The sequence below is a fragment of the Nicotiana tabacum genome, chromosome 15, assembly GCF_000715075.1.
Source record: "Nicotiana tabacum cultivar K326 chromosome 15, ASM71507v2, whole genome shotgun sequence".
In the NCBI taxonomy this organism is placed as follows: domain Eukaryota; kingdom Viridiplantae; phylum Streptophyta; class Magnoliopsida; order Solanales; family Solanaceae; genus Nicotiana; species Nicotiana tabacum.
In genome coordinates this window covers 24133323-24147347 of record NC_134094.1, presented here as the reverse complement: position 1 = coordinate 24147347, position 14025 = coordinate 24133323, and the positions used below count along the sequence as shown (strand labels likewise).

General features: G+C 44.9%; 1 protein-coding gene across 1 annotated transcript; it reads right to left on the bottom strand.

Moving 5' to 3' along the window:
- Positions 1-4800: 4800 nt before the first annotated feature.
- Positions 4801-9260, bottom strand: LOC142169557 (uncharacterized). Its single transcript, XM_075231431.1, has 2 exons — positions 8694-9260; positions 4801-4818 (listed from the first exon to the last, which is right to left on the bottom strand). Exons 1-2 carry the CDS (start codon positions 9258-9260, stop codon positions 4801-4803), a joined length of 585 nt encoding a protein of 194 aa, XP_075087532.1.
- Between the last annotated feature and the right edge of the window lie 4765 nt (positions 9261-14025).

The following is a 14025-nucleotide window of genomic DNA, read 5'->3' as shown; positions in this document are numbered from 1 at the left end:
CTTAAAGAGAAAAAAATAATATATTTCTTTTTGGAATGCATTACCATGTGTTTTATGAATTATAAGACCCCATTTATATAGTAAAGGAGTCCTACTTTAGGTACAATTCTATAAATGGTAAATAAATCTCTTGATTTACTAATTAAAGATCCCTTATCGATACGTGTCGTGATTCCCGTTGTAATATCCAACCGGTCACGAATATTTTTGCCTTCATTTGGATATGCTATCAATGTTTCTTCGAACTCGTTCGAGGCTAGGATCGATTCCGAGATCACTATTTCAATATTCTTCGAAGGCAGGCGTTTTTCCCTCGGGTTCTAACTCGGTGGGACTTGGGTCAATCTTCAGGTATTTATTGCCAAGTTTCGAGCCTGATCTACCATATTGCAAGCGAACTCGATTTTGGTCATATACAGATAGTCCCCTCATTTTTTGAAGAGTAGACGACGAGAAAACGACATGAGCTTCCGATCCTTACTTCGATATCCTGTGACGAAAATGACAAAACAAACGAAATGTCTCGTCAGTCAAGTCTTAATGGCATTCAATGCTTGTCAGTCGCCGATCGTCCATCCCTAGATGTGAACCGCCGCTGAAGAACTATAAAAACCTCTTCGTTTATTCATTTAAACTTTACATCCAAGCCATCTACCCTCATACCTTAGAAACCTCAATACTTTCTGGCATTTATATCTCGGTTATTTGAGACCTTTTGTAAGAACTCTTGTTCGTCTTTATCTCAAGTCATCAAGTGCATTCCTTTAACTTCCTCATTTTTCCTCTATTTTTCAAAGAAATGGCGAAGACTTCAAAAACCGTACCCCAAATAAAAACTGATTCCTCCCCGCGGCCGGCCGCCGAGGCCAAGGGGACCGCTTCGCGTACTGCCATCGAGGAACCAGTACCGGAACCTCCTATGAAAATGTTCATCCCCGGGGGGTGTCCGGTCAATGTTGATTTTAAGGTTGAAAACCTTTCCTCCATACAAGGCCGGTGCGAGGAGTTCTCGAGGTACCTCTGCTCGATCACTGAGGATGTTCTCCCCACGGTCAAAAAGGATTATAATTGGGTTGACAAGCACGTAGTGGTTCCTGACCCAGATGAAGCCATCACCACCCATGTCGAGGGATACTTAAGTGTCTACACTTATCCCTTTACACTGGGCCTATTGGATCCGGTCATCATCGACTTCTACAAAAGATACGAGGTATGCCTCGGTCAAATTCATCCTTCACTCTGGAGGATCGTGATCCTTATCCGATTCTTCTTGAGCAAGATCGATGGATGCTCGATCACCGTCGACCACCTTATGCGCTTATACAGTCCCCAAATCTTCCGGGGGGACTAATACAACTTGTGCGTCGGGCTAGCAAAGCCCCGTTCTCAAGTATTGATGAAGACCGAGATCGAGGCTGGCAAGGCTATTTCGTCCGAGTGAGGACTTCAGATCTGATCCCAACTGAGTATATGCCATTTTCCAAGAAGTGATATATATCACGTAATTATAATTTTTCTTTCAAAATTTGATTTTGTGCTTTTCTTCCTTCCTTCTTATCGGTGCTTTTGTGGTGGTGCAACTGTTGCTCGGGTCCCGAACGCAATCCCTCGACTCAAGGAGTGGGTCGAGGGCATCATATCACAAATGCCCTATTATGAGCACTCATGGAGTGAGCTTTTGAAGGGCCGTTGGGAGGCCCATTCTTATGGTGAGACTCCTTTCCTGAGCAAGTAATTTTTGGGTTCCTCTCGTGTCATTAAGTTCTCACTTGTTTTATTTCTTTTCGTAGGTTTATCCAAGGATGTCAAACTGAGGCCTCCAGCCAGTAGCAAGGACCTACCTATCGACTCCCCTGCTCCGAGATAGGCTGAAGAGAAGAGAAGACAGAGGGCTCCGAGTTCTTTGAGCTCCGAGAAGAAGAAAACAAGAAGAAGACTGGTGCGCAAGTCTAAAGAAAGCACCAACACTCGAGCACCATCTTTGGATTCACTCTATCGGTTGAGGGACGAATCCGAAGAAGAATGTGAAGCCTTCAATATGATGACCCACCTTCCACTACAACTCGAAGGGCAAGGGGCTTCCGAACCGGATAGAGGCGAGGCCGATCTGCCTCGGGTTAGGATGTCCGACAAGGAGGTTAGGGCTGAGGCTTCCCGGGATGCAGGCAATGCCCCGAAGGACGTACATGGTGTGATAGACATCACTGAGTCGCCCTCGTTCACCAGTCCATGTATAACAAAGCTCTAACGGTGAAAGAGCGTCCCAACGAGGGGGACCATGGAGAGGACAACCCCCTTTGCTTCTTTTTTTATGGAGTGGATTCTACCGCCATTGAGGACATCACCGGATTGGGTGACTTAGAGGTGCTGAAGAAGAGTCCATCTTCAGGAACAAGCGGGACTTCCTCAAGCCCGAAACTGATCAACCGGCTCACGGCTCCAAGCGTGGATCCTGACCGAAAGCCATCTATCATCATCTATATTTCGGACGATGCCCGAGGTCCTCTCCGCCCCCGTAGGGGTAACTAGCTACCTTCGGTGTCTGGTGACCGAGGAAGGCCAGGCCAAGATGAATGAGGTAGATGCGCCCTACCTATTCAATGAAGCACAACAAGTGCTAAACCGAGTAAGTTCAGATACTTCTTGATGACTTTAACTTATACTGAGACTAATTTGTAGATAACCCTAATATTTGTCTTTGTGTCTGTAGGCCTCAGTGCTTCATCATAAAACTTTTCTTCAATATCGGGACGAGCTGAACCAGCTTGAGGCCGAGGTCTAAGGGCTTACTAAGAATAGAGATATTTACAAAATTCTCAGCGAGCACCGTAAAGGGGAGGCTAAGAGCCTCTAAGCTGAGCTGGAGGTGGCTCGGAAGGAGCATGCCGACCTGGTCGAATAGGTGAAAATATTTGAAGTTAGTGACGATGAGCTAGACTCGGTGATTAATGGTCAGAATCAGCAGGACCAACAGAAGATCGATCGGATCGACCAACTCCGAGCTGAGTTGGATGTAGTCAAGGCCTAGGCCGAAGAATGAAGAGGTAGGATGGACCGCCTGGCCTTGGAAAAGTAGAATGCTCGAGCGCAGCTGACTTCGGCTGAGGTCCAGCTTCGAGCGGCAAAGGAAAACATCGAGGCGCGGGTCCAAAAGGTTGAGGAGCTTCAGTCTCAGTTATGCTCGGCCGTCTCTAATTGAGAAACTCTCGCCAAGGAACTCAAAATGGCCAAGTCGGTGGTTGTGGTGGTCAAAGTAGATGCCGATGAGATGGTGGCCCAATATAAGGCCAACGCCGAGGCGGCCCAAGATCAACTAAAGGATATCGTCGAGCACATGAAGTGGCAATCCCGAAGGGAGGCCCTTGAGGAAATTCATGCTCGAGATTTTGAACTATCAGTTGAAATTAAGAGTGCCAAGGGGCTCGAATCCGAGGCCAAGAAGTTGGCATATCCCGAGGAGGAAAAAGACTCAGAGGGTTCGAGCGGATCCGAGGGTGGAGGAGACTGCGAAGACCCTGGCGACGAGGCAGGTTCCGGTGAAGAAAAGGTTGTTTAAGTGCCGTGTACATTTTCCTTTATTTTTTGTATTTTTGTACTTTTGTACTTTTTGTCAAGGACGTTTAGCCTTTGTAAAGACTATATGTGTATATAATTTAAGGCTCATTTTTTCCCTTCGACAAATTTTGAGTTCGTTTTCCTTTGCTTTATTCTTTATGTTTGCAAATATCAAAATGTCTTAGCATGAAATAGTTAGGTCATGTTTGGAAGTTCGAACAGGACTTGCCTTCGACATTATTTTATTTAAGGCATCGTGGGGGTTTGGTATGACCGAAAACTTTTCCCCAAAGTACTTATAATTGTTTAGATTATAGTTTGCTGAGGGTAGCTTTTAGAACCGGTTTAGAAATTTTGAAGGCCTTGTTTTTTGTTATGGGTCTCGGACGTCTATGAGCCGTTTTAGTATGGTCGTAGCTGTTTTATTATAGTCATAGCTTTTTCAGTTCGGGTGTTGCCCAGTGGGCTTTTTTCCCCGAGATATCGGAGCTTGCCTAAGATAACAGTCCCCTAGTGAGGATGGCCGTAGCCTTTAAAGTTCGGGTGTTGCCCAGTGGGATTTTTGCCCCTAGTTATTCGGACTTGCCTAAGACAACAATCCTCGAGTGGGGATGACCGTAGCCTTTAAAGTTTGGGTGCTACCTACTAGGTCTTGTGCCCTCAGGCTCTTATAGCCCGGGGCCGTCCAAATTTGTCTTTGGACGGCAGTCCCCAAGTGAGAGCGATCCTTTGAACCCGGATAGAGGCGACACTTGGGCTCGATACCTTTGGGGGATCGAATGTAGTAAATTCTTTAAGAGAAAAAAAATAAAAGAAAATTTTTAAGTGACAAGATATTTATCTGCAAAGGTAAAGACTTTTTTATTTCTGTGTGTAATACATATGGTTACACATGTGTACAAGCTTTATGTCAGGGCTCGAGTAGCCTATGTGAGCAGGTTCATTCGACCATTTGGCCATTACAGTAAATCCTATCGATCGAGCCGAGACTATTCGGTCACAAAGTTTCTTTCCTTGCTAAAGTCATTGTCCGAGGGTGATGCCCCCCAGTGTTCAAGGCCGATCATAAGGAAGCCTTGAATACTATTGTTGTGTTCTTTAACACTGGTTTGTAACATGCCTTCAATTCTAAGTTAGCACGATTTACTGTTGCCTCGTTAAAAACCTTGCCGGAAAACCCATTAGGGACAAAACCGATCCAAGGGAAAAAGAGTGCAACGTATGCTTTCAGGCCTACGAATTCTATCACTTTTTGACGGTTTCCTGCAAGTGTTAGTTCGAAATGCAAATAATTAAAAGGAATGAATTGGGTCATACCTTAGCAGTACTATCGCTTTAAGTGAGTTACGTTCTAGTTGTTCGGTAGCCGTTCACTGTTCATTGCTCCGAGTTTGTACGATCTGTTTCCAGTGATCTCAATAATTTGATATGGCCCTTCCCAGTTTGGCCCCAGCTTCCCTTCATTCGGGTTCCAGGTGCTTAGTGTGACCTTCCTTACCACTAAGTCCCCAACATTGAAGTATCGAAGGTTGGACCTTCGATTGTAATATCTCTTAATTCACTATTTTTCGGCAGCCAATATGACAAGGGCGGCTTCGCGCCTTTCATCTAATAGCTCTAGGCTCATGTTCATGGCCTCGTCGTTTAATTCCTTGGTTGCACATAGGTACCTGGGACTTGGTTCTCCAACTTCAACCGGTATTAGAGCTTCGGTGTCGTAAACTAGCAAGAACGGGGTGGCCCCGGTACTGGACTTCGAGGTCGTATGGTATGCCCATAGGACTTCAGGCATGATTTCCTTCCATTTTCCTTTGGCGTCGGTTAACCTCTTTTTGAGCTTTTGGATTATGGTTTTGTTGGTCGATTCTGCTTGTCTATTCCCACTAGGGTGGTAGGGCATTGATAGTATCCTTTTGATCTTATGGTCTTCGAGAAACTTGCTTACTTTGCTGCCAATGAATTGTTTCCCGTTGTCGCACACGATCTCGGCCGGCATTCCGAACCGACATATGATGTAGTCCTAAATGAAATCGATGACTTCTTTCTCTCTGACTTTCTCATATATATGGGCTTCCACCCACTTAGAAAAATAGTCAGTCATAAACAATATAAATTGAGCTTTACTGGGTGCCCATGGAAGGGGGACAACAATTTTCATTCCCTATTTCATGAACGGCCATGGTGACAAAACCGAATGAAACAACTCCCCGGGTTGATGAATCATTGGAGCATTTCTTTGACATTCATCACATTTTCATACGAACTCCTTCGCGTCCTTTTCCATGTCAATCCAGTAGTAGCTAGCTCTGATTATCTTTCGAACCAATGATTCAGCACCTGAATGATTTCGCAGGTGCCTTCGTGAATTTCCCTCAGAACGTACTCGGTATCTCCTGATCCTAGACATATCGCGAGTGGGCCATCGAATGTTCTTCTGAACAGGGTTCCATCTTTGGACAAGCTGAACTGGGTTGCCTTCGTATGCAGGGCCCTCGATTCTTTTGGATCCGAGGGCAGTTTTCCGGTCTTCAGATATTCTATATATTTATTTCTCCAGTCCCAATTCATGCTAGTTGAGTTTATTTCGGTGCGGCCTTCCTCTACTACCGATCTCATGAGTTGTACAACCACCCCCGAGTTGAACTCATCGTCCTCGACCGACGATCCCAGGTTAGCAAGGGCATCAGCCTCACTGTTTTGATCCCAAGGCACGTGTTGTAAAGTCCACTCCTTGAATCGATGTAATGTTACCTGCAACTTATCCAGGTACCTTTGCACTCGTTCTTCTCTGACCTCGAACATCACATTAACTTGGTTCACCACAAGAAGGGAGTCACACTTAGCTTCGATAACCTACGCCCCCAAGCTTTTGGCTAGTTCGAGACCTGTAATCATGGCCTCATATTTGGCCTCGTTGTTAGTCAACTTTATAGTCCTAATAGATTGTCTAACTATATTGCATGCCGGTGGCTTCAATTCGATGCTAGGTCCGAACCCTTTTGCGTTCGAGGCGTCGTCCGTAAAGAGGGTCCAGATCCCCGAAGAAGTCCTCGAATTCAACAATAACTCTCTTTCGACCTCGGGTATTAGGGCCGGCGTAAAGTCGACCACAAAGTCTGCCAAAATTTGAGATTTAATGGCAGTACGGAGTCGATATTTAATATCGTACCCACTGATTTCCACGGCCCATTTGGCCAACCATCCCGAGAGCTCGGGCTTATGAATTATATTCCTCAATGGGTAAGTGGTCACAACACATATGGGGTGACATTGAAAGTACGGTTTCAGCTTTCTAGAGGCGCTTAGCAAAGCTAGCGCCAATTTCTCCAGGTGAGGGTATTTAATTTCGGCCTCACCTAAAGTATCGCTAACATAGTAAATTGGGAAGTGCGCACCTTTCTCTTCCTAGACCAGGACTCCACTTACCGCTACTTCTGATACTGCTAAGTACAAGTATAGCTGCTCGTCCGTCTTTGGAGTATGAAGTAGAGGTGGGCTCGATAGATACCGCTTGAGTTCGTCCAAGGCCCGTTGGCATTCTGGTGTCCATGTAAAGTTATTCTTCTTCTTCAATAGTGAGAAGAATCGGTGGCTTTTGTCAGAGGACCTCCAGATGAATCGTCCCAGGGTAGCTATGCATCCGGTTAATCTTTGCACGGTCTTCACGTTGTCCACAACCGTGATATCTTCAATGGCTTTGATCTTGTCAGCATTAATCTTGATTCCCCGGTTAGACATCATGAATCCGAGGAATTTACCGGATCCAACTCCAAATGCACATTTCTCCGGGTTCAGCTTCATATTGTACTTCTTCAATATGCTGAAGGTTTCCTGCAAATACTTCAAATGGTCTTATGCTCACAGGGACTTAACCAACATATTGTCAATGTAAACCTCCATTGGTTTTCCTATTTGTTCCTCAAACATCCGGTTTACTAGGCGTTGCTTAGTGGCACCGGCATTTTTTAATCCAAATGGCATCATGTTATAGCAGTAAGTGTTGTACTTAGTGATGAATGAGGTTTTTTCCTGATCGTCTGGGTTCATCCGTATTTGGTTGTACCCGGAGTAGGCGTCAAGAAAACTGAGAATCTCGTGGCCGGCCATGGCATCAATCATGGGATCGATGTTGGGCAAAGGGAAGGAGTCTTTGGGACATGCCTTATTAAAATCCTTATAGTCTGCACACATTCTTGACTTATTCCCTTTTTTAGGGACTACCACTACATTAGCTAGCCAATCCGGGCATTTAACCTCCCGAATGGACCCTATTTTAAGAAGTTTAGATACCTCATCCTTGATGAAAGCATGTTTGACCTCGGACTGGGTCTCCTCTTCTGCTTGACCGGGTGGAAATTCAGGTCCAAGCTAAGTTTGTGAGTGGTTATTTCCGGCGGGATCCCTATCATATCAAGGTGGGACCAAGCGAAATAATCTTCGTTAGCTATAAGAAATTGAATGAGTTTATTCCTGAGCTCGGGGTTTAACCCCGTGCCTGGGTATACCTTTCGATCGGGCAAGCATTGAATTAGTATGACTTGCTCTAGTTCCTCGACCGTTGATTTTGTAGCATCGGAATCGTCAGGGCTATGAAAGATCTGGGACTCCATAGTTGTCGTTCTCATCTACCCCTCGTTCCTCCAATTCTGTCGAGACTGGTATCAGTGATTGCTATATGGCCCCGTCTTTGACCATCCAATTCGGGTCCTCTGATGTCAAGAATGTGGATGCCGGGATCACCTCATTGATCGTGAAAATCTCGTTGGCGGCCGGTTGTTCCCCATGAATTATTTTGATTCCTCCGGGTGTTAGGAATTTTAGCACCTGGTGTAGTGTCGACGGTATTGCTCTCATGTTATGAATTCATGCCCTCCCTAACAAAGCGTTGTATCCTATATCCTCTTCGAAAACATAGAACTTGGCTTCCAGTATGGTTGTAGCGACGTTCACCGGTAATGTTATCTCTCCTTTAGTGGTCTCGCATGCCATGTTGAACCCGTTCAGGACTTGGGCCGCAGGTACGATCCAATCTTGTAGGCCGAGTTATTCCACGACCCTCGATCTGATGATGTTGGCTGAGCTACCTGGATCAACTAACACACGCTTAATCCGAGATTTATTTATGAGTACAATATTACCAGTGCATCATTGTGGGGATGCACTATCCTCTCGGCGTCTTCGTCATTGAAAGAAAAGGTTCCTTCCGGCACGTAATCCCGAGTCCATTTATCCCTTGTGATGGATACTCTAGTGCGCTTCAGCATCGGCCCCTGGGGAATGTCGACCCCACTGATGATTATGTTAATGACGTGCTGAGGTTCCTCCTTCTCGGCCTGCTTATTAGAATCCCTGTTCCTGAAGTGGTTCTTGGGACGGTCACTCAGGAACTCTCGGAGATGTCCATTGTTGAACAGTCGGACCACCTCTTCTCTTAATTGTTGGCAGACTTCTCTTCTGTAGCCATGAGTGTCGTTATATTTGCACATTAGGTTGGGATCCCTTTGGGCTGGATCGGATTGTAAAGGTCTAGGCCATTTGGTATCTTTGATGCGTCCAATGGCAGATATGATAGCGGCGGCATCGACGTTGAAGTTGTACTCTGATAATCTTGGCGCTTCTTTAGGTCCAACAGGCCTGTTGAAGCTGTTTTTACTCATGAGTCCCCAGTTGCTCTGACCTCGGTCATTTCTCCTTTCATTTCTCATAGTGTTCCGCCCGGACCCACAACTTTTTCGGTCTCCATTGTATGGTTGATACCGATCCCTATTGATCTTGGTTCACGATCGATGTCTCTCTTGACTCTATCGATGGTTCTGAAGGGATACACGAACCCGGAAGGGGACCCAAGCTGATCATCTTCGACCCTAATTTTTGATTGATACCGGTTATGGACATCGGCCCAAGTGACAGCCGGATATTCTAAAATTTTTGTTTCAACTGTTGTGAAGACAATGAGCTCTGAATGTTGAGTCCTTGGCTGAAAGCCTGAACAGCCCAATCATCAGTGACCGGTGGCAGGTCCATCCGTTCCATTTGAAACCGGGACACGAATTCTCTGAGCATCTCATTATCCTTCTATTTTACTTTGAAAATGTCTGACTTCCTGGTCTCGACCTTAATAGCCCCAGCGTGTGCTTTTACGAAGGAATCTGCAAGCATAGCGAACGAGTCAATAGAATTAGGAGGCAAGTTATGATGCCATATCATAGCTCCCTTCGATAGGGTTTCCTCGAACTTTTTTAACAAGACAAACTCGATCTTATCATCCTCCAAGTCATTTCCTTTGATGGCACACGTGTAGGAGGTCACATGCTTATTTGAGTCGGTCATTCTGTTGTACTTAGGAATCTCGGGCATGCAGAACTTCTTAGGGATCGGCTTTGCAGCCGCGCTCGGAGGAAAAGCTTTTTGAACGAACTTCTTGGAATCCAGGCCTTTCAATATCGGCGGTGCTCCTGGGATTTGGTCAACCCTGGAATTGTAGGTTTCCACCTTTTTGTCATTAGCTTCCATTTTATCTTCCCCTAATTCTATCTGTTTTGTCATTTCCTCTAGCATCTTTATGATCTTGGGGTTTGTCCCCGATTTACTTTCATTCGGCCTCTCTGTGACCGGTTCATTTATGCAGGTGGCTTCCCGAGATGGATCGGGCTCAATTCTGCTCGGCGCACGATTTTGATTTTGCAACTGAGCTATCGCCGCCTGCTGAGTCTTCATAACGTTATACTCAATTTTTACCTACACTCAAGGTAGCCTGTAGGCTTAGTAGTCGAGTGAGTGATTCGAACTTGAAGTAATGTAGCCCGTAGGCATAGTAGTCAAGTGAGTGCTTCGAACTCGAAGTAATATAGCCAGTAGGCTTAGTAGTCAAGTGAGTGATTCGAACTCGAAGTAATGTAGCCCGTAGTCTTAGTAGTCGAGTGAGTGATTCGAACTCGAGGTAATGTAGCCCATAGGCTTAGTAGTCGAGTGAGTGATTCGAACTCGAAGTAATGTAGCCCATCGGCTTAGTAGTCGAGTGAGTGATTCAAACTCGAAGTAATGTAGCCCGTAGGCTTAGTAGTCGAGTGAGTGATTCGAACTCGAAGTATTGTAGCTCGTAGGCTTAGTGGCCTAGTGAGTGATTCGAACTCGAAGTTATGAAGCTCGTAGGCTTAGTAATCGAGTGAGTGATTCGAACTCGAAGTAATGTAGCCCGTAGGTTTAGTAGTCGAGTTAGTGATTCGAACTCGAAGTAATGTAGCCCGTAGGCTTAGTAGTTGAGTGAGTGATTCGAACTCGAAATAATGTAGCCTATAGGCTTAGTAGTCGAGTAAGTGATTCGAACTCGAAGTAAGGTAGCCCGTAGGCTTAGTAGTCGAGTGAGTGATTCGAACTCGTAGTAATGTAGCCCATAGGCTTAGTAGTCGAGTGAGTGATTCGAACTCGAAGTAATGTAGCCCATAGGCTTAGTAGTCGAGTGAGTGATTCGAACTCAAAGTAAAATGTATCCCGTAGGCTTAGTAGATAGTCCCCGAATGAGAATGGTTGCTTGAACTTGTTGATTTTTCGGTTAGCAGTCCCCGATTCATGGGGTAATGGTCGGCCCTTAAACTTGTTTGCATAATAGATCTCGAAATAGAGGAATTTTTCTTGGATATAAGATATCGGTAAAGAAGAAATATTTCTTTGTAAGTCGTTATACATGTGTTCATGTTTTGTGTCAGGGCTCGGGCCAACTATATGGGCATGGCTTGTTTGACCATTTGGCCTTTATAATTTTTCCTGTCGAGACCCTGTTGCCATGAAATAACGAAGTAAATTCATTTGCATCGTACTTGATGATTATCGTTGATATGTTCGATGACAATGGTATGCCCCCCAATATTCGAGATTGATTGTAAGGAGGCCTCGAATACTGTTGAATTGTTCTGAGTTAGAACGATCAATGGTTGCCTCATTACAAAACCTTGCCGAAAAACCCATTTGGGACAAAACCGGTCTAAGGGAAAGAGAGTGCAACACATGCTTTCAGACCTAAGGCTTCGTGCTGAATAATCCATCTTTGTTCCTGATCGAATTCATTAACCTTTGTCTTTGGTTGAACACCTGCAAGGGTTAGTTTTGAAATATAATTGAACAAGGGAGGGGGGGTCGTACCTTAGAAGTAGTATCGTTTTAGCCGTTTATCACACCAAGCTCGTAAGATTTCCATTATACGACCAGATATCGATCCTTGTTTGCCCTTGGTTCTCGGTTGATATCCCTTTTAGTATCGGATCCAGAACCCAACTAGTCGTCTTCGACTCTTATTTTGGATTGATACCGATTGTGCACATCGGCCCAAGTAATAGCTGGGTACTCGATCAAGTTATGCTTCAGCCGCCATGAAGCCATCGAGCTTCGTTCGTTTAGACCTTGAGTGAAAGCTTGAACAGCCCAATCGTCCGTGACTGGTGGTAGATCCATTCGTTCCATTTGAAAATGAGATACGAACTCTCTCAACATTTCGTTATCCTTTTGTCTTACCTTGAACAGGTCCGGCTTCCTGGTCTCGACCTTTATGGCCCAAGCGTGCGCTTTTACGAAGGAATCTACAAGCATAGCAAAAGAATCGATAGAATTAGATGGTAAATTATGATACCGTGACATTGCTCCGTTTGACAGGGTTTCACCGAATTTCTTCAATAACACGGATTCGATTTCATCGTCCTCTAGGTCGTTCCCTTTAATGGAACATGTGTAAGAGGTGACATGTTCGTTGGGGTCAGTCATTCCGTTATACTTAGGAATCTCGAGCATGCGGAATTTCTTTGGGATCGGTTTGGGAGCCGCGCTTGGGGGGAAAGGCCTTTGTACGAATTTTTTGGAATCTAAGCTCTTCAATATCGGGGGTGCCCCCGGGATCAGATCAACCCTGGAGTTGTATGTTTCCATCTTTTTTTTGTTTTCTTCGATCCTTTTTTCTCCTGATTCTATTCGTTTTGTCAGTTCTTCGAACATCTTAACAATTTCGGGATTAATCCCCGATTCTTGCTCATTTGACCTTACTACAACTGGCTCCATTCTGTGGGTGATTTCTCGGGGTGGGCTGGGCTCCGGTCTGCTCGGTACTTGTGTCTGACTCTGCAACTGAGCTATCTCTACCTGTTGAGCTTGCAATATTTCGAAAATCATACGCAAGTTGATTCTGTTTTCCTCAATATTATGGGTGTCTCGAGGTGCAGATCGAGTACCACCATGAATGCTATTTTCAGGCTCAGAACGATGGTTTTCCTCAATAGCCATATGCGAATTATCGTCTAATGGTACTTCGACTCGGGCCCCAACGGCATCGACAAGCGGCCTTTCGGCCTTAGTTGTCAAGCTGTTGTTTTCTCCTTGAAGTCCAGCTTCGTTGTCGATAGGTAAGGTCATTAATTGACACTTCATTATTGCTAATTCGAAATCAAAGATACTTTCAACAACAAGTGCAAGAGGGTGCGTTTAGCAGATTCGTACCGAATAACCACTGTTATCCTTAGCCCCACGGTGGGCGCCAAACTGTTTACCCGAAAAAACGGATAGAGTTGAATTTGTACGTAGTTCTAAGGATACGTGGTATAACTTAACACAAATCGTAAGGATAAATAGAAATTATCAAATACGGATTGTAAAGAATGAAAAATACACAAGGTTGGAAAGAAGATGATTTAAGGACTAAGCAAGATGAATCAATCTATGAAGCCAAAAAGAATAATCCTTTGATATAGGAGTGTATGGTATTTTTGTTACAATATAAGATAAAAAACTGCCCTTTACAGAAATGTAGCTATCCTCTTTATAGTGGAGGATCCTACCTTAGATATAATTAAAAATACATAGTGGGGAACCCATGAAAAATTAGTTTTTCCATAATTCCCGCCGAGATTCTCTCCCTTAGTGCAGTTGCAACGACTCTTGTCTGTGAGCTCGAGCTTGATCGGACTCGGTGATGGTCAGTATTGTTTTTAGAGCTCGATGCGGACTTGAGCTCGATGCCGACTCGGGATCTGGTAATGACTCGGGCTCGGTATCGGTTGGCCTTTGCCCCTTAAGCTCGATTCTATAACATCTCATCATAGTTCGATTCGGACCCGAGCTCGATAATGACTTCGAACTCGGTGTTTGACCTATACCTGAAATCTGAAGCTCGTTCGTACCATCTTCGGAACCCATCTCGATTTTACGAAGTTTTTCTTTAGTCCATTATGATCCCATCTCGATCAATCGTACGAAGGCCGAAATCAATTTCGACCATATACAGTATCACATGTATAACGGGAAGCTCCGAATAGAAGAAGAAATTTCAACACTTCCCGAATTTGGAAATAGGGAGGCGAAGGTATACAGCCATCGACAGTAAAACAGTAGAGAGGACCCAAAACACCGAGATTCCAGAGTTCGGTACGAGCCCTATTCAGGGCCCCTCAAATGAACGGTTGGTCGGAGTTGGACGAATCTTCACCAAAG